General features: G+C 41.2%; 1 protein-coding gene across 1 annotated transcript in view; it reads left to right on the forward strand.

Annotated features, from left to right (window-relative positions):
* CC2D2B (coiled-coil and C2 domain containing 2B) overlaps nt 1–17628 on the forward strand; it is a 100691-nt gene extending 83063 nt beyond the window's left edge. Inside the window, exons 32-35 of the mRNA XM_075072668.1 lie at nt 5773–5895; nt 6768–6826; nt 8771–8948; nt 16272–17628. Coding sequence (XP_074928769.1) covers nt 5773–5895; nt 6768–6826; nt 8771–8948; nt 16272–16460 — 549 coding nt within the window. The 3' untranslated portion in view covers nt 16461–17628. The remainder of the gene's footprint in view (nt 1–5772; nt 5896–6767; nt 6827–8770; nt 8949–16271) is intronic.
* Nucleotides 17629–26563: the final 8935 nt, after the last annotated feature.

Raw genomic sequence — 26563 nt, forward strand, 5'->3', positions numbered from 1 at the left:
GATACTGCTCCACTTGTGTCACTCCGCAAGACTTATAGCACACTTCAACACTATAGTGTATGCAAAGGTCATAATAAAACAAGAGTGAAATACAAAGATTAAGGTTACCCAAACAATCCCATGAGATACTCCACTAGTAACCTTCCTCTCCTAACTACACGTCATCCTTCGTAGAACCATTGTAGTCTCCCGTTATATACCAGTTTCCTTATCCTTTTAATTTTCATATTTGATACCTAAGCTTTTCCATTTAGTTTAATAATTCCATGTGGAACAGTATCAAATGCCTACTGAAACATCAAGTAAATTAGATCCACTGCATTTCTTATCTAAAAAATCTGTTACTTTCAAGAAGGATAGTCAGGTTGTTTGGCACAATCACCTTTGTAAACCATGCTGTATTTTGTCCCAAATTACGATTGACTTCAATGTCCTTAACTACTCTTTCTTCCTTAAATTTTCGCAAGACTTGCAACTACAGATTCAAATTAACAGGCCGTACTTAATGCCGCAGATCATATTTTTTCCTTTTTTAAAGCTAGCAATGTGTTGAGTTTCTCCAGTCATACTGGCTACAACCCTGAAGTTACAGATTTCAGTAAAACTTCTTGATAATGGGCTTGCAATTTCATGTGAAGTTTCTTTAATAATTCTGGATGAAGGATATTGGGCCCGCTCGATTTAGTCCCATTAAGCTGTGTGTGTTGGCTTATACTTGGCATGTGGTAATATCTACTCCATATCCTCATTCACATTGTCATCATACCATAATCTGTAAGCTCCTCATTAAAGACTGAGGCAAAGTATTTGTTAGCAAGTATTGGGCCATGCTAGACTTATCCTTAACCTCCCACTCATCCTCAGGGTTTTAGCAGCCCACTTCTTTCTTTGTTTTCTTGCTTATTAATGTCTACACGGAACCTTTTACTATTGGTTTTAATTCCCTTTGCAAGGTCCAGACACTACAATGGCTTTTGCTTTCGTCAACTTATCCCTACATGTTTTGATCAATAAGGTAGCTTTCCTTGCTAATCACTCCTAATCTTCCATTCTTTGTAGGCTTGCTGCTTTTTGTTATCTCTCTCTGACTGCTTCTCCATCCACTTGGTCTACATCTCTTGCCTATGATTTTTTCCCCCCTTCTTGAGATGCAGGCTTCTGATAGTTTTGCCACTTTGACTTAAGTAATCCAGCCTCTTCACCTTTAGATCCCCAATTCTTCTCCTCCCAATCCACTCCCTAACTAATAATTCTTAAATTTAAAGTAACCCTTTTGAAATCAAACCACTAAGTAACAGATCTATATTTTTATTTATACCTTCCATTATAGTTTTAACTGAATTAGGCTGCTGATTCTCGAACGCAAGGTTGTCCCTTACAACCATTTCTTCCTGAGAGTCCTCACACTCACCAAAACAAACCTAAAATAGCATCCCCTGTGGTTAGCAACTACTTGTGAAGGCATCTCAGTGATCGATCCAGGAATATTGAGCCTATTATTATTCTAGCAACTTGTCCCAGTATATATGCTGGGAAGTTAAAGTCTCACCATGATCCCACAATTCCCATTAGTATTTACTTCATTAAAAACATTAAAAAGAAAGGTCTATCCATATCCAAATCAGATCCAGTGGGTCTATAGACACACCCCAAGCAACATCCAGGGGATCTAATAGTACTATCTTCTCAAGGATTTGCCAGACAGACTCTCTTATCATTTCCATCCCTTCTTATTTCTTTAAACAGTTACTCATCTCTTGTATACCCGTGCTACATCACCAGAACCTTGCTTTATTTCTGTCTTTCCTAAACAGCACATAGCCTTCAACACCTGTACTCCAGTCATGACTACTATTCCACCATGTTTCTGTTATCCCTATAATGTCCGGTTTCACTTCCTGCACCAGTAACTCTAGTTCCTCCATTTTGTTACACAGGCTTCTCACACTGGTGTACAAACATCTTAATTTTTGCTGTTTGGTTTCACTCACATTCTTTACCCAATTAGGCCCAGACATTCTATGCCCAGTATCACCTATTAGACTGGTATCTACACTACCCTTCCTTCTTATGTCCTCTTCTCCTATCTACACTTGTATCCTTTCTTACTTTGTTTTCTTCCCTCTCAGAGTTAAAATCCGGGATGGAGATTACCTGGACATCTCCCAACCACCTCTCCCCAATTCCTAGTTTAAAGCTCTCTTAATTAGTTGTGCCAGCCTCTATCCTAGACATCTATTTCCTTGCCTACTCAGGTGAAGTCCATTCCAAGAGAACAGTCCTCTGTCCATGAATGCCTCCCAGTGGCCATATATTCCAAAACCCTCCTTATAGCACCACTGCCTGAGCCATCTGTTGATCATCATAATCTTGTCACACCTTTGTTGCCCTTCTCTGGAAACAGGTAGAATCCCATTGAAGATCACCTGAGCCTCAATTTCCTTAAGCATCTTCCCCAGCCTGGCATAGTCTCCCTTGATATGTTCCAGTGAGAATCTAGCCATATCATTTGTTCCCACATGAAGGACAATCAGCAGATTCTTTCCCGCTCCCGTTAGGATCCTCTTCAACCTCAGGTCTACATCCCATATCTTAGCACCCAGCAGACAGCACACCCTTCTGTTCTGTGGATCAGCTCTGGTTACAGGGGTCTGTCTGTTCTTCTCAGTAAGGAGTCCCCAGTCACGTAGACCTGCCTTTTCCTGGTGATGGTGCGATTCTCCAGTCTATCCCCTGTTCCCTCTGGCTGCAAGTCCTCTCGATTTCTCTTCACCTTTGGAGTCCTCCGCAACCCATCCCGTATCCTCCTGGGGCTCATATTTGGTGGTGTTATCTCCATTGACTCTTCCTATTGGACTAGCTGTTTTTCTCTTGTTCCTTGCCCTCTCGCCTTCAGCAACCACCTGCTGTGCCTCTTCTTCATTTTCCAACTCCGCAAACCTGTTCCTGAGCTCTATTTCTCCTTCACTAGCCTGTCTTTTCCTCTGCATGGTTCTCTTCCACTATCAACTTTCTTCACCCAGCAGTCTCCCCTCAGAGTTCTTTGGTCCTGCTTCTATCCTCAAGTCTGAGCTTTTCCCATCAGACTCCTCATGTCTTTGCTCCATCATCTGCTTGAACTCCCTTCTAAGCTCAGCCAGAGTTTCCACCTGCATCTCTAATCCTCAGATATTTTCTTCCATCAGCTCTATCAGGTGGCATTTCATGCAGACGAAACTCTTTTCAGGTACCCCCTCCAGGATTATTTACATGCTGCAGCTTCAACATCCAGTCATCTTCATTGTGTCTTCCACTGCTTGGGTCACTACCACAACTGCCTCTGTATCTGTCATAGGCTTCCCACATAAATCCTGTAAGCCTGGGAAACAAACCAAAGCACAACACCACCATCCACAGCAAAACAAACCCCCAACGAGCACCAAAACACTGCTAGAACACCACACACTCCTTTCATGAGCCTGTCTGTTCCTCTGCCTGCCTTTTCTAGTCTTCCCCCCAAACTCCCTTTGCAAACTCCCCTGTTTACAGCTCTGTTTGCTGGCTCCTGTGCTGCCGCCTGACTGGCTGGCTACGTTTATAGGACCCCTAGTCAGAGAAGCCCTGCCTCTTAATCAGGGCTCAGCTTCTCTCCCAGCACACTGCCCCTACCAGCCTCTACACATACAAATACAACTACAAATACAAATAGCTACAAATACCTTCTCCTCCAACAGAAGTCCCACTCAAACTGCCCTGTTTACAGCTCTGTTTGCTGGCTCCTGTCCAAGCAGGACAGAGTATCAATAATCCTAGTGGCTCCCTGGTGGCCAAGACAGTTTTGTTTTACCAGGAATTCCTAGGTGGTTTCACATCCATGCATAGGCATCGAGCCATTTCTGAACCTGCAGAATGAGGGCAGGCTCAACTATCCCAAGCCAATAGTCTTCCACCTCACAGCCTGGTATTTGGATGGACAATGAACACAAAGAGGTCATTCTCTGAAGAGACTCAAACTGTTCTCCATAACAGCAGGAAAATAACTACAAGAAAATGTTATACAGCTAAATGGAAGTTTTCCATCTGGTGCCAGCATCATCACTAATCTCCAGAGAACTTGGGGATCCAACCATCTTTGACTATCTTTTGGTTCGTTAAAGACATCAGGTCTGTTCCTTAGCATGCTGCATGTACGTCTGCCGGTGATTAACACCTTCCTTCCTCCAGTGGAGAACTGCTCAGTCTTTACCCACCCTGTGACCATGATGTTTCTGAAACTTTTTCTCCAGTATTGAACAGGGCCACCCGGGGAGGGAGAGAGCAATTTGTCCCAGGCTCCGGGCCCGCATGGGGCCCCTACAAGCGTTTTTCAGGGCCCCTAGAGTGAGGTTGTTCACTCGCTCTGAGGGCCCCGGAAAACTCTCACGGGGCCCGGGCACCTGGAGCTTCTTCTGCTCCGGGTCTTCGGCGGCAGGGGATCCTTCCGCCCCGGGGCTGAAGGACCCCCCGCCGCCAAATTACTGCTGAAGTAGGGGCCTCCCGCCACCGAAGACCTCAGGCCCCCTGAATCCTCTGGGCGGCCCTGGTATTGAAACCAACACCTATTTGGAACTTTAATCTGGTACTGCCAGTGCTCATGAATCACTGATGTGAACCTTTGGCCTCTTTATCCCTTCTCCATTTATCTATAAAAGTGGCTTTCCTAAAGACGGTTACCTCCACCAGAAAAGTAGATGAGTTTGGGGGCCTTATGGTGGATCCTTCCTACTCAGTTTCTACAAGGATAAGGTGTCTCTGAGACACCCTGAATTCATCTCATAGGTTCCCTCCAAATTCCACTTGAATCAAATCACACACCTTTTTTTTTTTTAACCAAAACTTTTTCCTAACAGATGCAACCCAAGATCCATTTGGAGAGTATCTTGCATTGCTATGAGCAAGTGGGAACTTCTCCCCCTTGGAGATGTTCCCCTATGAGATCTGTAGAATGGCTCTGTGCATACTTTTACACGTTACACCCTAATACAAACTTCCTCTGCAGATACATCCTTTGGTACAGTGGTCCTGCAATCTGTGGTGCAGAATGGTTCCTTGGGCCCTCCTCCATGATGAATACTGCTTGGGAATCACCCTCAGTGAGATACCTATAGGGACCACTACTCAAAGAAGAAAGGAAGGTTACTTACCTTACAGTAAGTGAAGTTTTTTGAGATGTTAGGTCTCACTATGAGTATTCCATGATCCACCTTCCTTCCCCTCTGCTTTGGATTCTTCCCTAAGGTGATTTGTAGTGGAGAAGGAGCTGGAGAGGCAGTTGGTCCGCACTGCCCCATGTGCCCGCAGTTCAGAGCACAGGATGCAGGTGCAGACCCACAGACACTGCTAGTGAAAAAATCTTCTGGTCTCGGGCTCATGGAGTGCATGTGCACGCACACGCAGTGGAATACCAATAGGAACCACATGTCTGAAAGAACTCCAGTTACTGTAAGATAAGTAATCTTCCTTTTCTGTTTGACTTCTTTGGGAGTTCCCCATAGGGATGACTTGCAGGTTCAGGCCCTATGTTTGTATTAGTGAAATGTTAGCCAAAACTACAAGTGGTTAAGCCTGATCCTCTTCAGTTGGCAGTACAAGTGCAATTGCTTCCCTCCATCATACTATATAATTGCATTTCTCTGGCTTCTTATATACTTGTATTGGTATTAAAGGAAAACATTTAAAAGTACATTTCACATCTTTTTATTTAAAACAATTTTTGTAGATTGAGTGCCACATTTTAAACTACTGTTTTGATAGGTCTGGTTTAATACACAGCAAAACAGTTCACCAATGTGCGTAAGTTTTGAAATTTCAAAGGAAGGTTTTTGGAGACAATTTCTACCATACAATTTTCAATGCATAAAAACACAAACTGTACAGGTAACTTCTCCAATTTTCAAAGTTTATCTGTCTGATATAAATTATAGTAATTATCATTTGTTATGTTTGTTTCAAAAGATCATCATTGTTAATAAGTTGCTGTAAAAAGCAGGCAGTAATTGGTTGAATACCCCACTATTGTAAGCAGCTGTAAATCCTGCTGGGAAAAGGTTAAGTGAGTTGGCTATGCTGATTTAGAGGCAGGTGACTAGTTCCTGAATATAATGGATTTGTGAATGATTCTATGAGGAAAGGTTTCTGTTGAGCAGTCTTGAAGGAGCAGTCAAGCCTGCAGAGAAGGTTTAAACTGAACCGTATCACCTTATTGTTATAAGAGCTAAACAAAGCAGGTTGAGAAGGGTGCCTGCTTAAGGTGCCGATTCTATTTTCATTAAGATAGTAAAAGTTAATGGGCAGATGGTTGACTACTGCTGAGGGGATCACAGTGCAAATTAGGGGTTGTGGAAGGTCTAAATGAGTGTGCCAAGATGACACAAAGCTCATCTTTGCACTGCCCTGATTATGGGGCTGTTATGTGCAAGAACAATCTTCACGCATAAATTAGAGCAACCAGAGAATTAGTCTAATTGACGTGGCTGTTAATAGCCCTAATGGGGCCAAAATCACAGCTCAGGATTGGAGCAGTATGTTCATGTCCCTATCATGGCCCCTTCCCTCCACCCACACCCTCTGTGGGTGCAGCTGGGTAGCATAGGAGCCTCTGGGACACTGGGATGATCCTCAGACGGCCAATTGTGCTTACTCTGTGTACATTGACAATGTGTGCAAAGTAGCTGCACTTCATTTGAGGATCTGGCCAAATGTTTTGTTATATCTTAGATGTATACTTGATAGGAAGTTATCTCTTTCAGCCAAAAGAAATACTTTACTCCCCTACTAATGGAAGCATGGTAGAAGAACTACAGAACAGGTAGGGTTCTTTTTGAATACTGAAAGCATGTGACCATAGTGGAAGTTGGGAATGCTCAGCTTCAGGTCAACAGTCCATTATTTTCTACCACAAATTTATCTTTTCAGAATGGCCTGCTAGTAGAATTGCCTGAAGTATATTAATTCTATGTATTCTGGCCATGTTTATCTAAAAGAAGCGTTAAAGTGTTAGGACCAGATCATAAAAAATAAATGCTTTAAAAGTTCACAAGGAATTTTGTTAATCATGTTTCAAATTACTTAAATTTATTTATAAATAGGGCTGTCAGTTAACTCATGTGATTAACTCAAAAAAATTAATTGTGGTTAATTGCACCATTAAACAATAGAATCCCAATTAAAATTTATTAAATATTTTGGGTGGGTTTTTCTACATTTTCAAATATATTGACTTAAATTACAATACTGAAAATAAAGTGTACAGTGCTCACTTTATATTTTTTATTACAAACATTTGCACTGTAAAAATGATAAACCAAAGAAACAGTATTTTTCTATTCACCTCAATCAAGTCCTGTAGTGCAGTCTCTTTATCATGAAAGTGCAACTTACAAATGTAGATTTTTTTTTGTTACATAACTGCACTTGAAAACAAAACAGTGTAAAACTTTAGAGCCTACAAGTCCGCTCAGTCCTACTTCTCATTCATCCAATCGCTAAGACAAACAAGTTTGTTTACATTTACAGGAGATAATGCTGCCCGCTTCTTATTTACAGTGTCACCTGAAAGTGAGAACATTTGCATTGCACTTTTGAACTAGCATTGCAAGGTATTTACATGCCAGATACGCTAAACATTTGTATGTCCTTTCATGCTTTGGCCACCATTCCAGAGACATGCTTCCATGCTGATGACACTCATTAAAAAAAAAACCTTAATTAAATTTGTGAATTCCTTCGGGGACAGTTGTATGCCTCCTGCTCTGTTTTACACACATTTAGCCATATATTGCATGTTATAGCAGTCTCGGATGATGATCCAGCATGTTTGTTTTAAGAACACTTTCACCTCAGATTTGACAAAATGCAAAGAAGGTACCAATGTGAGATTTCTAAGGCTAGATACAGCACTTAACCCAAGGTTTAAGAATCTGAAGTGCCTTCCAGAATCTGAGAGGGACAAGTTGTAGAGCATGCTATCAAATGTCTTAAAAGAGCAACACTGTGATGCGGAAACTACAGAACCCGAACCACCAAAAAAGAAAATCAACCTTCTGCTGATAGCATCTGACTCATGATATGAAAATGAACATGCATTTGTCTGCACTACTTTGGATTGTTATCAAGCAGAACCCATCATCGGCATGGATGCATATCCTCTGGAATGGTGGCCAAAGCATGGAGGGACATATGAATCTTTAGCGCATCTGGCACATAAATATCTTGCGATGCCAGTGCCACGTGAATGCCTGTTTTCACGTTCACGTGATATTGTAAACAAGAAGCGGGCAGCATTATCTCCTGCAAATGTAAACAAACTTGTTTGTCTGAGCGATTTGCTGAACAACAAGTAGGACTGAGTGGACTAGTGGGCTCTAAAGTTTTACATTGTTTTATTTCTGAATGCAGATTTTTTGTATATAATTCTACATTTGTAAGTTCAACTTTCATGATAAAGAATTTCCACTACAGTACTTGTAATGGGGGAATTGCTCTTTTACAGTGCAAATATTTGTAATCAAAAATAAATGTAAAATGAGCACTGTACATTTTATATTCTGTGTTGTAAAATAAAATTAATATATTTGAAAATGTAGGAAGCATCCAAAAATATTTAAATAAATGATATTCCATTATTGTTTAACAATGTGATTAATCGCACGATTAACTGCAATTAATTTTTTTAATCATGCGATTAATCATAATTAATTTTTTTAATTGCTTGACAGCCCTATTTATAAATATTTTGTAACTTTTATCACAGGATCGAAAAGACCTTAAGAAGTAAAATAATGGAATGGCGATTTCAGCAACCAACTCGGTGGCATCGACAGTGTACTGCTCTTCTACGACAAATTCTTCCCAAGCTAGAATTAAGAAATAGGATCTTTGTTACAGACAAAGAAGAAAATGAATTGGAAAGTTTACTGGAACATTATTGGGTTAGTTATTTACATTATAAACAATTAAATTTTATAATTTAAATATTAAAAAAATTAATTTAAAATGTAGTGTGTGTGTAGTATAAAGAAGGTAATGTATATAAATAGCTGCAGCACTGAATACAGAAGCTCACTCATGATCAAACATATTTTAATACTGCTTTATTTTGACATAAGTAAGGAAATAACAATGACTAGCTATATAAAAAAAGGAACAAAAATAACTTTAAAATGCTCAAAATAAGAACCACAGACTTACATTTCTGTAAGTTGACATAGAATATGTAAAACAGTTTTTACCAGAATGCATTTTATAATAAATCTCACATTTGGAAATTATTTCCTGATATTTCTTTTCATAATGTCACCCTTCTGGTTTCATGTTTTAGAACAGCAAAGACAATTTATTTCCATCTTTGCTGTTTGCATCTTTCAGATATGTTAAGATGGTTATTTAGTCTCCCACTCATTAGTTATTTAGATGAATTGTACTAATTCTTCTTCAAGTGATGGTCCCTATCTGTATTCAACATATGGGTGCACTTGCATGCCATGTGCCTGAGTCCGGAGGTGTTCTTAGCAGTGTCCATTGACCTGCAAGTGCATAGTGCATCTCCCTGAGCTTCCAGCTTAAGGGTATAAGAGGTAGTGCAGGTCGACAGCTCTTCAGTTCCCTCTTACTGCTGCATGGCTGAGTTGGAACCCCTGTTCCTTTGCACTTTTAGTTTGCTAAAAGAGTGACTTACTTTGTACATACTTTGTAAATAGTTTGTCTTAGTGATAGTTAGATAAGTTAAGTTTTAGTGTAAATGGAAGCTGGACCAGGGCAAGACCTTCAAGGTGACATGCAAGTGGGGCGCCAGCAACCATTTCCTCCCCGGGGACAGCTTCGCCCAATTTGCCAACTGTAGGTTCATCCACTGGACGCAGCTCAACTGCGTCCCGCTGAACGGAGCCATCCACCATGGGAATCGGGACAAGCAATGCAGGAAGTGTGCCTGTGCCAACAAGACACTACCTCACATCTTGTGTAGCTGCAAATCCCATTCCAGAGCCTGGCAACTGTGACACAACGCCATTGAAGATCACCTAGTCAGAGCCATCCACCTGTGGGGAAGATAGCCGTGAACTCCGCCATCCCCAGAACCGACAGCCAGCTGTGACCAGACATTGTCATCACCAGCAAGGACTGGAAGAAAATCATCATGGTAGAAGTTACAGTGCCCTTCAAAAACAGGACCCTGGCTTTCCATGACGCCCAATCTTGAAAGCTGGAGAAATACGCCCCTCTGGCTGACATCCTGAGAGCTAAGGGCTATGAGAGCCAAACTCACGCGCTGATCATCGGAGCCCTGGGCGCATGGTACCCCGGTAACAAGCGAGTGCTGAGAGAATGTGGAGTCAGTCAACACTATGCTTGGCTGATGCAGCAACTCATGATGTTGGACACCATCAGGTAGTCGAGGGACATCTACATAGAACACATCACTGGACATTGGCAATATCAGGAGGAATGAGCTGGAGTGCCAATGAAAAGTGCTGTTGGAAAAGTAACTCAAATACTTTCCTGATAGACAGACTGTTTTTATCTAAATGGACAACCTATCCTAAATCCTCAATTACTGAGGGACAATCTTCACTCATTGATCTATTTTGTTTTCTGCCACCAACTCTCCGTATAACTTTTTTTGTGAGTATTATACCCGAACACATGGATGCTAAATATCTAAACTGTATTCTTAAATTCAGTCACCTAAATTTGGGTTATTGCACTATATATATCTTATGACTTTAAAAACAAACTTTGTATTTGTGGATAATCTAAACACTATACCCAGATGTACAGACACTCCTTTCTCAACCTATGTATTAAACATTTTTTTAACATTAACTTTAATAAAATTTTTAATTATTTTCTGCGTTCAGAGACTGTATCCCCACCCTGCCAGGACTACGCCCAGGATTCAAGGCTTCAAAAACTCTGTTTTCTGCCTGTGTTCCTTCTGTGCAAGCGACGAACACAATGGTGCTCTCTACTGCCTGGGCAAGACATACATCGCAGTATCCTGCGCAGTCTAGAAGTCCTTCCTGCCCAGGGAAGTCTACAAGTTCTGCCTTTGCAAGTATCTAATGGAGGATATGATAAAGCCTCAGGCACACTCAGAGACCGCCTTGTACGGCAGCCACCCCCTACAGTGAGCACCCCTCTGAGCACTGTGCATGTCTCAAAACCAGTGTACTGAAGGCTAAGGACAAGTCCTGACATGAGAGCAAAAAACACTCCCAAAGGCATAAGAGCAGGACTGCTCCCAAGTGTAGCATTTCCTCTCTGAGCCGAGCCAGGGTGGGTGAGATGTTGCGTACAGATCCAGCCAGACTGGTGCCCAAGGTTCCCTGCCTGAAGCATAAGCAGGCACAAATGGGATCCGATGGCACCAACGATCATCTCTGCACCCAAACGTCCAGCATGCACACAAGTGTGCACAGCACCACCCTCTCCACCAATCCTCGTGTGCCTGCCAGATCAGCCAGCCCCACAGACACTACTAGGCCCCTCCAGCATCTCCACTGGTGCTCCATGGACCCTGGCTGCTTGGAGACATTCTTGATGACAGAGGAGTTAATCCTCCCATACCCACTGTCTCCCCTTCTCTCTGGCCCTCTGCTAAACCATCCTTTGAGCCATTGGCAACATGTTCCTTCCCTCATCTCTCAGTGAAAGTGGCGCCTTTGGTAACCATTACCTCGGCCAGACGAATTAGTGAACTTACAGCCATGATGGCAGACATACCTTGCCCCTCACCCCCAAGAGCTTGGCTTGTTTAGCCTAACCAAAAGAAGGCTGAGGGGAGATATGATTGCTCCTCTGTAAATATATCAGAGGGATAAATACCAGGGAGGGAGAGGAATTATTTAAGCTCAGTACCAATGTGAACACAAGAACAAATGAATATAAACTGGCTACCAGGAAGTTTAGACTTGAAATTAGATGAAAGTTTCTAACCATCAGAGGAGTGAAGTTCTGGAACAGCCTTCCAAGGGGAGTAGTGGGGGCAAAAGACATACCTGGCTTCAAGACTAAGCTTGATAAGTTTGTGGAGGGGATGGTATGATGGGATAGCCTAATATTGGCAATTAATTCGTCTTTGACTACTAGTGGCAAATATGCCCAATGGCTTATGATGGGATGTTAGATGAGGTGGGATCTGAGTTACTACAAAGAATTCTTTCCTGGGTGTCTGGCTGGTGAGTCTTGCCCACATGCTCAGGGTTTAGCTGATTGCCGTATTTGGGGTCGGGAAGGATTTTTCCTCCAGGGTAGATTAGCAAAAGCCCTGGAGGTTTTTCGCCTTCCTCTGCAGTGTGGGGCATGGGTCACTTGCTGGAAGGTTCTCTGCCCCTTGAAGTCTTTAAACCATGATTTGAGGACTTCAGTGGCTCAGACACAGGTTTGATACAGGACTGAGTGGGTCAGATTCTGTGGCCTGCATTGGGCAGGAGGTCAGACTAGACAATCATAATGGTCCCTTCTGACCTTAAAGTCTATGATTCTGTGATACACACACACGACGCACACTCTCTCTCTCTTCCATAAGGACAAGTTACACCCTAAATTCCTTCCAAAAGTGGTGTCTGAGTTCCACCTCAATGAGTCCATCCACCTGCCAGTTTCCTCCCAAAAGCCACATGCCTACCCCACTGACAGGGCCTTGCATTCCCTTGACATCCATTGCATACTACCATGCTACCTTTACAGGACTCAACTATTTCACAAATCACTTAAACTATTCACAGCCATTTCCAAGTGGTCAAAATGATCAAGCCCTCTCGTCCCAATGAATCTCCAAATAGGTGTCCGGGTGCATCCTCGAATGCTACAAACCACCCAACCTACCCCTACCTGTTCTCCTTGGTGGATGTGTCCTGGTAGGACATCTGTCGAGAGTGACATGGCAATCTATCCACACATTCACAACACACTATGCCATCACACAAGCAGCAGCTACAGACACAGCTATGGACCAGGCTGTACTGCAGACCGCACTTCCATTGGCATCCTCGCGCCCATCTCCACGCTGATCACTGCTCATGAGTAAGGCTACAGTTTTGTCACAGAATCCGTGACTTCCAAAGACTTCCATGACTTCAGCCCTGGCTGCTGGGAGCTGCAGGGTTCCACTGCCTCCTACAGCAGCAGAAAGCTGCGAGGTATTCCTGCCACCTGAAGCAGTGGGCTGCCATGAGCTTGAGCTTGGAAATGTTTCTTAGCAGTGTCCATTGACCCACACGTATGTAGTGCATCTCCTTGTGCTCTGAACCGAGGGTATAAGAGGTAGTGCAGGTCGATGCCTCTGCAGTTTCCCTCTTACCATTATGGAATCCAGTCCAAAGCAGAAGGGATGGAGGGTAGGCACTACACATCTCTAAGAACCTCCAGTTACAGGTAGGTAACATTCTGTTCTTCCTGGAGTGATGGTCCCTATGTGTATTCCACACGTGAGTGACTCATGAGTAAGGCTAAGATTTAGTCATGGATATTTTTAGTAAAAGTCATGGACAGGTCATGGGGAATAAAGAAAATATCATGGAAGCCCATGACCTGTCCCTAACTTTTACTAAAAATATCCATGACAAAATGGTATGGGATTGGTCAGCTGGGGGTTGTTGGGAGCTCTGGGTTTTCCCTTGCTACCAGCTGCGGCAGGGAGCTGCAGGAATCCCCCTGCTACTGCGGCAGTGGGGAGCTGCAGGGGTCCCCCTGCCACCACGGGGCAGGGCAGGGCCTGTGGGAGCACCCTGCCCTTCCCCCGGTGACTGGGGAGCTGTGGGGGTCAGAACAAAAAAACCCCACCACTTCCTAAAAATGTTTGGTCTGCTGATTATTGAGGGCGTACATAAAAACAAAGCGGGCTTCTTCCCTTACTCAGTCTGTGAGACATTCACCTGTATCCTGACATGCAAAATGAAGCTTAGACGCCACTTAAATCCTAAGTGATTCTGGGTGTACTTCATCCTCCATGAATATGAGAGGATCAAAACAGCTTAATGTGGCCACAAGATGCTCGTTCTAGGAAATGGCCAGGTGTATTCAGTGGTGGTGGTGGTGGTTTTAAACAGCTATCATTACTTCAGAACATGTTTAATTCGGTCAGTAAGATACCACAATTGTAAATCAGCTTTTGTATAGTGTGTAGGAATGAGGAAGGTGTAATTTCATAGCCATACAGTAGGATAGATTTTGATTTCAGTTACTCCAATGTATATTTGGAGTAGCTCCACTGACCCAGTGGAATCCCTCTTTGCTATCTTAACCAAGTGAGAGACAAACAAAAAGCATGACAAATTTTCACTGATGCACTGAAAACCTTCAATACACTAGATATCATACAACTTCTGCCACAAACAATAAAATGGAATTTAGATTGAAAGCTTAAAAGCTTTCTGTAATGTATTTTCTCAAAGTTTCTGTTTCAATATCCCAAATAGTGTCATTTACGTTTTCTTGAAGGAAAATATTTCTACAATGATTTTATTTATCATGGTCATATTCTATAGATTCTCCTGAAAGATCCATTCATTAAATAGAAAAATGGAGCTGGCTGGGGAAGCAACAGAGCACAAACCCTAGTTATAATAACATTATGAAATGAAAGCAGAATTGTGTTTGTTATTAATCATCCCTTGTGTGAAATTGTTTTCCCTTTATACTGTGCATCTGCTCATAACACAAGTATAAATATTACTGTACATAAAAATATATTTAAAAATTCTTCATAATGATTTATTATAAGATACCCTCTTTGGGTGAGATTCTGTGCTGTGCCTCTAGAAGTATTATCTACACTTTGAGCTGGAGGTGTAAATTCCAGTTTGAGGAGACATACCTGCGCTAGCTCTGATTGAGATAGTGTGCTAAAAATAAAATTGTAGCAGCAGCAGGGGCTAGCTGTCCTGAGTACCTGTTAGTGTTTTGGATGTACTTCGAGCATGAACTTAGTGTCTTTGTGTAATTGGGACTGTTAGTCCCTCCCATAGCTTAACCTTAAAACAAACAACATGTGCTGGGTCATCATCTGAGACTGCTATAACATGAAATATATGGCAGAATGTGAATAAAACAGAGCAGGGGACATACAATTCTCCCCCAAGGAGTTCAGTCACAAATTTAATGAATGCATTATTTTTTAACGAGTGTCATCAGCATGGAAACATGTCCTCTGGAATGGTGGTCGAAGCATGAAGGGACATACGAATGTTTAGCATATCTGGCATGTAAATACCTGCAATACCGGCTACAAAAGTACTATGCAAATGTCTGTTCTCACTTTCAGGTGACATTGTAAATAATAATCAGGTAGTATTATGTCCTGTAAATGTAAACAAACTTGTTTGTCTGAGCGACTTGCTGAACAAGAAGTAGGACTGAGAGGACTTGTAGGCTCTAAAGTTTTACATTGTTTTGTTTTTGAGTGCAGTTATGTAACAAAAAAAATCTACATTTGTAAATTTCACTTTCACGATAGAGATTGCACGACAGTACTTGTATGAGGTGAATTGAAAAATAAAATTTATCATTTTTAGAGTGCAAATATTAGTAATAAAAAATAATAAGTGTATACTTTGTATTCTGTGTTGTAATTGAAATCAATATATTTGAAAATATAGGAAAAGATCCAAAAATATTTATTAAATTTCACTTGGTATTCTATTGCTTAACAGTGTGATTAAAACTGTGATTAATTGCGATTAACCTTTTTGAGTTAATGGTGTGAGTTCTCTGGTTAATCAACAGCCCTAATTAATTGCTTACTTTTCATGTATACTGACAAAACTTTTAATTTGGATATTCTCCATGAAATCTGGGCCACATTGAAGTCAATAGCAAAACTCCCATTGGCTTCAGTGGAGCCAGAATTTCATTCTCTCAGCTTATCATGGCTAATAAGTACAAAGAAAGAAAGAACCATTTTTATTTTTCTGAAAGTTTCTTAATGCAATGCAATAACTTTTTACAGTATGTTTTATAGTATGGTACAAGAATATACAATATAATCTTTACATTGAATCAGTAACTTAGAGTTAAAATACATTTCTGATAAATGGGAGGTTGATTACTTAATAATTAGACAACTTGATGGAATTCATAAGAGAATTATCGAATTCTTCGTTTCAAATGCAGACAAATGTATATGCCATATAGTGTTTTTGATATGTGAACATTTTTTAACCATAAAGCTATTATGAATAAAAGTATAGCATTTAGTTTTTCATAAAATAATCCTTTCAAACTGTACTTATAGTTTCAATCCTATGTTTTTCTAGGTGACAGGATACCCTATCCAGATGCCATACACAGATTTACCATCAATAAGTGAGGCTGTGTATCAAACTGGCATTCATTCTTCAGAAATCCCCAACACAGAATTTGCTCTTGCTGTGTATATTCATCCATACCCAAACAACATCTTATCTGTATGGATCTACTTAGTTTCTTTGGTCCGTCATCAGTAAACAGTGTTGAATTTGATTATAATTATACTAAGTTACTACATGTTACCTCTCATGGTTTAAGATGGTTATTTAGGCATGAGAACTGGGACATGAGAAGCTAATTTTATATCACAAGAGATAAGCCAGTACTATTTATTGTACATTAATAGAATCTTGTTACTATAGAGAGATTGTAGCTTTTAAATGTTCTAATTAGATCTATTATAAATTGACCTTATCATTTTTGCTAATTCCCAATAATCTGAGACCAGCATTAAACTCCTGTAAATCATTACAATTATCATACTCTACGATGATATCAGAAGATGTTTAAATGATTTCTTGGGGAGTAGAGAGTAAACCCTGTGAAGAAAGATCTTAATGAGTTGTTTTATAAAAGAATTAGAATTTAAGGTCTTGCTGCCTCAACACAGTGAATTTCAAACATTCCAAGGGTAGCACATAGTTGATACTATTAGTTAAATAAGGTGCTGTAGAATCTTGTGGAATGCATATTAATGTTTGACTGGTAAAGACACAGTGGTTTACAATGATGAATGTGAAAGTTGTGTAATAAAATTCAAGTTTGCAACTTCAATATCCAGAAGGCTTCCCTAAATCTTAAGGCATTGTTCTACTCCTTTGAAATCATTGGGGGCAGGAACAGATTCTTAGTGTCGTTGCTAACTTGTGAAGTTCGCTTTGTGTGTTATGTCTTATATTCTTTTAATTTTCAGTTGTAAGGGTTTTTGGAATGATTAATGGCAAATATTTTGTTCAAGTGGTGTTATGAAAATCCTTATTTTCCTTTAGCAGAATGTTTATATTGTTTAGTTTTTTTAAAACTGAACTAGTTTAACTTTAGTATACAACAGTTAACTGTAAACAATAGGATTGCATACAATATACTTTATTATAGGGAAACATTCAAAAGCATAAAGCAAAGCTGTCAGATATATAAATTTTTTTATTATAAACTTTTAAAATCATAATATTGATAAGTAAAAAAACTAGTGGTTTATTAATATTATTTGATATAGAATTTTAAAATAGAAAGTATAAAAAACTATAAGGAATATTAAATTAATATTCATTGTGTATATTAAAATATGTTATCAACACATTAGAAAATGCCATTGCTGATGCCACTTGGGACAATCTGGAAATAAAACAGCACACTGATAACCGGGTTTTGAAGTTTGATTATTGTCAGATTAGGATACTTACTTTGCATCCTCTGTATTCAGGGTCATATCTATGGCTGGCAGAGATAATACATCACTGGAAGAGCTAGAGTCTTTTCTGGCTTGTACATAATCAACAGAATTTTTGGCTAGGTGCCATTCGCAGATTGGTGGTGGTGTGTCAGCCAGCAAAAAAACAGTTTAACCTTTACCTTCCAGGCTGAATTTGCAGCACCGGCAGCCCGGAAAACCTAATCATTTCACTTACAAATAGCAGAATTGATTTGGACTTTTGGAGGTCGTTGGAGACAATAAACAGGAAACTCCACTTTGCTATTTTTACATACACTATAATATACTAGAGTTGAACTGCAATTTAAAGAGAGAGGCTGAAACTTTGGATGAAATAATTCAAACTGCAGTGTTACCTTGCAACTAATTGTCTCAGACTCTCTGTGGTCCTAAATAATCACGAGGCTTCATGAAACCTTGTGGCCTTGAGACCAAGGGTATGTCTATACTATGAAATTAGGTCAATTTAATAGAAGTCAATTTTTTTAGAAATTGATTTGATACAATTGATTGTGTGTCTCCCCACTAAGCGCATTAAGTCAGCGGTGTGCGTCCACAGTACTGAGGCTAGCATCGACTTTTGGTGCGTTGCACTGTGGTAGCTATCCCACAGTTCCTGCAGTCCCTGCCACCCATTGGAATTCTGGGTTGAACTCCCAATGCCTAATGGGGCAAAAACATTGTTGTGGGTGGTTCTGGGTACGTCAGCAGCCCCCCTTCCCTCCCACCCTCCTTCTGTGAAAGCAATGGCAAAAAAATTATTTCTAGCCTTTTTTCTTGGGTTACCTGTGCAGACGACATACCATGGCAAGCATGGAACCTGCTCAGCTCACTGTCACCGTATGTCTCCTGGGTGCTGCTGACAGATGCGGTACTGCAGTGCTAAACAGCAGCATCTCCTTGCCTTGCCTTGCGGACAGCAGACAGTACAATACGACTGCTAGCCATCGTCATGGTCCCGTGGGTGCTCCTGGCCAACCTCGGTTAGGTTGGTCGGGGGTGCCTGGGCAGATATGGGTGCTCCTGGCCGGCCTCGGCGAGGTCGATTGGGGTGCCTGGACAAAAATGGGAATGACTCCAGGTCATTCTCTTCTTTAAGTTTTGTCTAATGGAGATTCAGTCCTGCCTGAATACCATGCCAGCTGGAGGCTTCTCCCTCAGGCTGCTCTCACAGCCGGCATCACTGCGCAGTTGCACCTACCCCAGCATATCCCTTGCTCCCATGGCTCATGAAGCCTGAACAGTAGTAAGAAGCAGTTCAACTATAAGCTGAACAAGTGCATAATGGTGGTAGAATGTGCATTTGGATGTTTAAAAGCTCGCTGGCGCAGTTCACTGACTCGGTTAGACCTCAGTGAAACCAATATTCCCATTGTTATTACTGCTTGCTGTGTGCTCCACAATATCTGTGAGAGTAAGGGGGAAATGTTTATGGTGGGGTGGGAAGTTGAGGCAAATTGGTTGGCCGCTGATTACGCACAACCAGACACCAGAGCGGTTAGAAGAGCACAGCAGGATGCTCTGTGCATCAGAGAAGCTTTGAAAACCAGTTTCATGACTGGCCAGGCTACTGTGTGAAAGTTCTGTTTGTTTCTCCTCAATGAAAACCTGTCGCTTGGTTCAGTCTACTTCCCTGTAAGATAACCGCCCTCCCCACACCCTTTGATCACTGCTTGCAGAAGCAATAAAGTCATTGTTGTTTCAAATTCATGCATTCTTTATTAATTTATCACACAAATGGGGGGATAACTGCCAAGGTAGCCCGGGAGGGGTGAGGGAGGAGGGAAGCACAGGGGTGGGTTAATTGTAGGGGCACCCCCTAGAATGGCATGCAGCTCATCATTGAAGCGGCATGTCTGGGGCTCTGACCTGGAGCGGCCATTTGCCTCACTGTTTTTTTTGGTAGGCTTCACACGCCACTGGTGCAGGTTCTCTGTCCTTCATGCCCTTGGAGATTTTTTTCAAAGATTCCGGCATTTCATCTTCTGGAACGGAGTTTGGATAGCACAGATTCGTCTCCCCATACAGTGATCAGATCCAGTACTTCCTGTTCGGTCCATGGTGGAGCTTTTTCGCAATTCTGGGACTCCATGGTCAGTTCACTACGCTGGCCAAACAGGAAATGAAATTCAAAAGTTCGCGGGGCTTTTCCTGTCTACCTGGCTAGTGTATCTGAGTTGAGAGTGTTTTCCAGAGCGGTCACAATGGAGCACTCTGGCATAGCTCCCGGAGGCCAATACTGTCAAATTGTGTCCACACTACCCCAAATTTGACCCAGGAGGGTCGATTTCAGCACTAATCCCCTTGTCACAGAGGAGTACAGAAATTGATTTTAAGAGCCCTTTAAGGTGACAATGGCTTCATCTTGTGGACAGGTGCAGGGTTAAATCAATCTAATGATGCTAAATTCGAGCTAAACTCGTAGCGTAGACCAGAGCCAAGATGCAGTTCCCAGTCCCTAACTATTCCAATATCAATTGAGAAGCATGTCCAAAAATTTGGGTATTCTAAGCAATAGATGTAATTCATATTTAGTAATGGTATTTGCAGGTCAAGGGATTCAGGTACATTATTTGTCTATGATTTTAATGACCCATCCTTTGTGTGGTCTTTTATATACCTTTAATTCCACATTGTATTGTACATGCTTGACTTGTCACAAAACTAACATATAATACCGTGATGATGGGTACCTTATAAATGTAAGTAATCAAATAATCATCATTTTGATTTTAAGGTATTTTTCTGATTATTATGCAAGAACTACAATTCACTCACTGCTTTATTTTTCTATGTACATGTAATACAATAGTTCAGTTTTCAGAACTTACCTATCTGCTTTTCACTGTCAGCTCAAGTACACAGGCATATACAAGAGTTTCTTTTAGACAGTTGAATAAATTAGAAAAGAGCAGAGAGAGAGTTTAATGAAGAAGATGGAATTAATGTGGCCAGGGGCTTTTCTTGTGGCCACAGTCTCTTGGGCTGTGATTGTGGGGGCGGGGAGAGGGGAGGTGGGGAAGCAGCGTCCCCTTGCCCTCCCTGTTGCTCCTGCCTGCACTGCCTTGATGTTGGCTGCTAGGGCTGCAAGCAGGGGTTGGGCCATACCCCCTCTGGAGACAACTGGGGCACACCACCAGAGCAGGCACCTGGTGAGTTCCCCACCTTCCCAGGGGCGGTGGAGCTCAGGGTTTGGGCTTCAGCCCTGGGGTTGCGGGGAAGCGGGCTCTGGCTACAGGGCTTCAGGTCTGGCTCCCAATATCTCCCCCAGCATCCCTCGCCCAATTGCCCCTGGCCCCTGCTTAATTTGTCCCCAGGTTTGCTCAGGCTGAATACGCCCGTGAAAAGTGATATTTGTATGTTTGTTAATACCACGTTTAACAGCAGATTTACTAGCTAGCAATAAATAAATTACAATGATTTGGACATGTATATATGCATATTTATTTGTTTTTCCTAAAGGTAATTAAGTATGAGGCCGCCAAAAAATTTGTCCTGAGAACCTCTGGAATAGAAGGTATATCAATGGGCTTTGTGCGTCAGTCATATTGGATTCCATATCAAAATAATTTTAATTTTATAGGATAAACTACAGCACGTTAACTAACTGAATTTGAGGTTTGAGGAAAAAATTCAGTGCCTAATGAACCAGTTGAATTTTCTGTGTATAATCACATTCTTAAAGAAAAAGTTTTGCTGGCATTTAGCAGAGTCTAGTATAAAGGTAAACATGTGTGTTTTTTAAAAGACCAACTGAATACCAAAATAATATCTAAAGGACTGGATGGCAAGAGTAGAGAAGCCTTGCTGAAATGATAGATGCTGCAAAATTAAACGCTGCTTTTAAGGGAGGTAATTTTCTTTGGTTTATTGAGAGGTGGTATCTACCCCTCTTAAGGTATTGTGTTCTGTTCAGGACATCATGTAAAAATTTCCTCTGCACAATGGAGAAGGTAACAGTAATACAAGCAAAAGTTGAGACTGGGAGCATTCAGCAAAGTCAAATGTAAGAAGGCGGCACAGTTTTGAATATACAGTATATTTACAGTCTACATGCAATTACTTTTTCCAAGTCAGAAATGTACAAAGAAATCTTAATACTATTCTTTTATTTCAAGTGACAAAGAGTCCTGTGGCACCTTATAGATTAACAGACATATTGGAGCATAAGCTTTCATGGGTGAATACCCACTTCATCAGATGAATGTAGTGGAAATTTTTAGAGGCTGGCAAGAATCAGTCTAGAGATAACAAGGTTAGTTCAATAAGGGAGGATGAGGCCCTGTTCTAGCAGTTGAGGTGTGAAAACCAAGAAGGAGAAACTGCTTTTGTAGTTGGCTAGCCATTCACAGTCTTTGTTTAATCCTGAGCTGATGGTGTCAAATTTGCAGATGAACTGAAGCTCAGCAGTTCCTCTTTGAAGTCTGGTCCTGAAGTTTTTTTGCTGCAGGATGGCTACCTTTAAATCTGCTATTGTGTGTCCAGGGACGTTGAAGTATTCTCTTACAGGTTTTTGTATATTGTCATTCCTAATATCTGATTTGTGTCCATTTATCTTATGTAGTATTCGCTGATGTACATAGCAGTAGGGAGCATTATAATACGTGCAGGATGAATGAACGGTTGATGTTTGGCTGATCTGGTGGGTCCTGTGATTTTGGTGTCACTGGTGATAGTTATGTGGGCAGGAGTTGCATTGAGGTTTTGTTGGCATGATTGGTTCTGGTTAGAGTTACTGTGGTGCAGTGTGGTTTCTGGTTGGAATGCAGGTTGTCTGTGGGTGAGGACTGGCCTGCCTCCCAAGGCCTGTGAAAGTGAGGGATCATTGTCCAGGATGGGTTGTAGAACACTGATGATGCACTGGAGAGGTTTTAGCTGGGGACTGTATGTGATGGCCAGTGGAGTTCTGTTGGTTTCTTTCTTGCGGTTGTCTTGCAGCAGGAGGCTTCTGGGTACACTTCTGGCTCTGTTGATTTGTTTCCTTATTTCCTCATGTGAGTATCGTAGCTTTGAGAATGCTTGGTGAAGATCTTGTAGGTGTTGGTCTCTGTCTGAGGGGTTGGAGCAAATGCGGTTGTTCCTCAGCGGTTGGCTGTAGATGATGGATCATGTGGTATGTCTGGGATGGAAGCTGGAGTCATGAAAGTAGGCATAGCAGTTGGTGGGTTTTCGGTATAGGGTGGTGTTAATGTGACCATCACTTATTTGTACCGTGGTGTCTAGGAAGTGGACCTTCCATGTAGATTGGTCCAGGCTGAGGTTGATGGTGGGGTGGAAGCTGTTGAAATTGTGGTGGAATTTTTCCAGAGTCTCCTTCCCATAGGTCTAGATGATGAAGATGTCATCAATGTAGGAGAGAAGGGGTATTAGTGGACTAGAGCTAAGGAAGCGTTGTTCTAGGTCAGCCATAAAAATGCTGGCATATTGTGAGGCCATGCGGGAACTGTTTCATTCAAGCCAAAATAAAATGATTAATTTCAATTTCAAGAATTTAAAGAAAAATAGAATTAAAGGAAATTTTGAAACACAATTGTGATGTTGCAGTCTATATGATTTTACATTATATTCACTTGTTAGGATATTTTTATAACTGGAATATGCTTCATGCAAAAGGTCTCTTGTAAGGTATCATTACACAGCTTATAATCTACTGAGTGTGATCATCCTATTTCTATAAATGTATCACGCTTGTATCTACAACTAGAAATATGAAATATAAGTCTGAGGGCCTATTGTAATTATGCAAAGTGTGGGCAATTAATGGTGGTTTGGAATCTTGATGGCTCCCATCAACCAGGACAGTTGACTGTGGATAGCTCTGTTGGCAGGCAGGCCTTCCTGTGAGTCAGGCTGGGAGGAATGAAGGCTTGGGGTATTACAGTGACATGTGATCATGTCACCTGAACTGGAATCCATCTTTAACCTGGTGCTTTTCCAGTGAGGAGAGGTGGGAACCCAGAGGGACAAAGGATTCCTGCCCTATGCAAAAGATATACAAAGGGGTGGAACAGAACAAAGATGGGAGAGGAGCCATCATGAGGAATCCCCTAGCTACCATCTGAGCTGGAACAAGAGCTGTACCAGGGGAAAGGATTGTGCCCAGACTAGGAAGTATCCAGTCTGAGAAAAGCAACAAAGAGTCCTGTGGCATCGTATAGACTAACAGACAAGATATGCCTGCATATTTATACCTGTCTCTGGAAATTGCCACTACATGCATCTGACGAAGTGAGTAATCACCTACAAAAGCTTATGCTCCAATATGTTTGTTATTCTATAAGGTGCCACAGGACTCTATGTTGCTTTTTACAGATCCGACTAACAAGGCTACCCCTCTGAGTCTGAGAAAAGAAACTTACTGAAACATCTCTAAGGGTGAGATTTTACCTGTATTCAGCTGTATTAGGTTTAGATGTGTATATTTTATTTTACTTGGGAATTCACTTTGTTCTGTCTGTTACTACTTGGAACCACTTAAATCCTAGTTTCTGTATTTAATAAAATCACTTTTTACTTATTAATTAACCCAGAGTATGTATTAATACCTGGGGAAGCAAACAGCTGTGCATATCTCTCTATCAGTGTTATAGAGGGCGGACAATTTTTGAGTTTACCCTGTAAAACGGATTTATTCAGGGTTTGGACCCCACTGGGAGTTGGGCATCTGAGTGTTAAAGATAGGAACACTTCTGTAAGATGCTTTCAGTTAAGTCTGCAGCTTTGGGACAAGTAATTCAGATCCTGGGACTTTGTTGGAGCAGACTAGCGTGTCTGGCTCAGCAAGACAAAGTGCTGCCTTCCCAAGCTGGGAGGGAGAGCAGGGGCAGTAGTAGTCTTGGCACATCAGGTGGCAGCTCCCAAGGGGGTTTCTATGATCTAACCCATCACAAAAATCATTTCTAAACAAAAAAACCCCTAAAAACATTTCATTTCAAAAAGTGTCAAAACAAAATGTTTGTTTTTCAGAAGCTTTTAGGTTTTTTCTAAACAAAGCAAAATCAATACAAATTGATGTTGACGAACCTACATTTTTCACTGAAAAAAGTTTGTTGAAAAATTTTGCCCAGCCCTTGCTTTGAGACTACTCGAGTAGAATAGAACAACTGTTTTAAAGGCATTTTGTTCAGTTTGAAGGTGGTGTTGTGGGAGTAACTGGAGAATGTCAGATCATTCTATTTATTGTACTAGAAGCTAGACCACAGTTGGTAAGTGACTCATTTAAATGACGTGCAGAACCATTTTCAGTCTTTTTAAGAGCAGACTTTTAGTACAAAGATTTAGATGGTCCGGCTTTATCATATACTAATCAGAAACTAATTCTTCAAATTTGACTTCAGTAAATTTACAGTAGTGAAATTTGAAGGGAAACTAAATTTAATTAAAAAAAAGTACAAGGGATGTAATGCTTGTGAAAGTTGCCTCCTTGACAGCACTGTAGACTGAAGTGCTGTTTATTCAAATAACAAGAATAAAGCCACCTCCTCAAGCTGTCCCATGCCTCCACCTTGTAGGAATTATGGAGAATTGCAATTGCTGAACAAACCATTCATCTATCTAGTTTGATATCCTGGGTCAAAACTGGATGCTTTACAGGATCAAGTAAAATCCCTGCAAGTCCTTGAAATTCAGTTATAGTTAAAACAACAGCAAATAGTGTTTTTATTCATGTAGGCATCTAATCGTTTTTTTATTTGACTACTACTAACAAGTACCCAGTGGCACTGAGTTCCAGAGGTTAACAATACATTATGTGAAAAAGTATTTTCTTAAAATTTGTTTGCTTTTACTTTCATCAAATAGAAAAATGTAAACAGGGACATCTGGCTTGATTTCTCTGTACCACTCAACATTTTTAATCCTAGTATGTTACAGAAATTGATTACTATTTTTCCTCTTCCACAATCACTAGTGTCAGGATATGTCCCTGATTGGTTACAAAGTAAATAAAACAGAAAACCAAAGGGATAAAACTACCCCTAAAGTTGATAAGTAATTATTTTAATATTTAAAAAGAATGTCCATCCCAAGTCCGGTCTCTGAAGCACAGCTCCAATTGCAACAGCACTACTGTCTAGCACTAGTGACCCTGTATCACTGTCTATAGCTCTGACCCCTCAAAGGATCTAAGATGGAAGAGCAATTCTGCTCAGTTGTCCAGTGTCACAATTCAGGGCAACTGTACCTGTATTCCCTTTCTATGACCCAGCGAGGGTGCACTGGCTTATAGGCTTCGAGCTCCTCAGCAGTCATTTCTCTCCCTCCTGACCTGACTTTTTTCAGGATGCTCAGTCAATGCCCTACACTGTGTTATTCAAAGCAAGTTAAACTACCTAATCAGGCCATCATCTGCACTTTGCTTACTCTTTGAAGGCTGTGAATAATTAAATTGCCGACAGTTATAAGTCACCACACAGCTCTTTATAAGCAAGCACATTTATTCTCAAAGTGAAAACATTAGAGAGAAAACATAAAAACCTATGCACATGCTCATAAGCTTACTAGAGATCACCCCTCCAACACCAGCAAGGACTCTGCTAGGAGTCAATCCTTCAAACTCCAGCAAGGGTTTTTTGCTGTGGTTACAAGTTCATAATAGTCTCGGTGCAGAACAAGCACACTTACCACACAGATCAGCTTGTTTCTGTATACATCTTGGCCCTTTGGACTTCAACCTTTGAAAACAGGTAATCAGCAGACAATGGTTCTCCTCTTAGGGCGTAGGGTCAAGAGGTTGGGTTTTCTAAATAATTTACGGAGGGTATTTGCATTCACTTCCCCCTATTTGTTTCCCAGGAATTCTACTTCACACACATTGTCCCAAAAGATCATTTTTGTCTGCTGCAGTACTCAATATAGTCCTTTGATCAT

The sequence above is a fragment of the Chelonoidis abingdonii genome, chromosome 15 (genome assembly GCF_003597395.2).
Source record: "Chelonoidis abingdonii isolate Lonesome George chromosome 15, CheloAbing_2.0, whole genome shotgun sequence".
NCBI lineage: Eukaryota > Metazoa > Chordata > Testudines > Testudinidae > Chelonoidis > Chelonoidis abingdonii.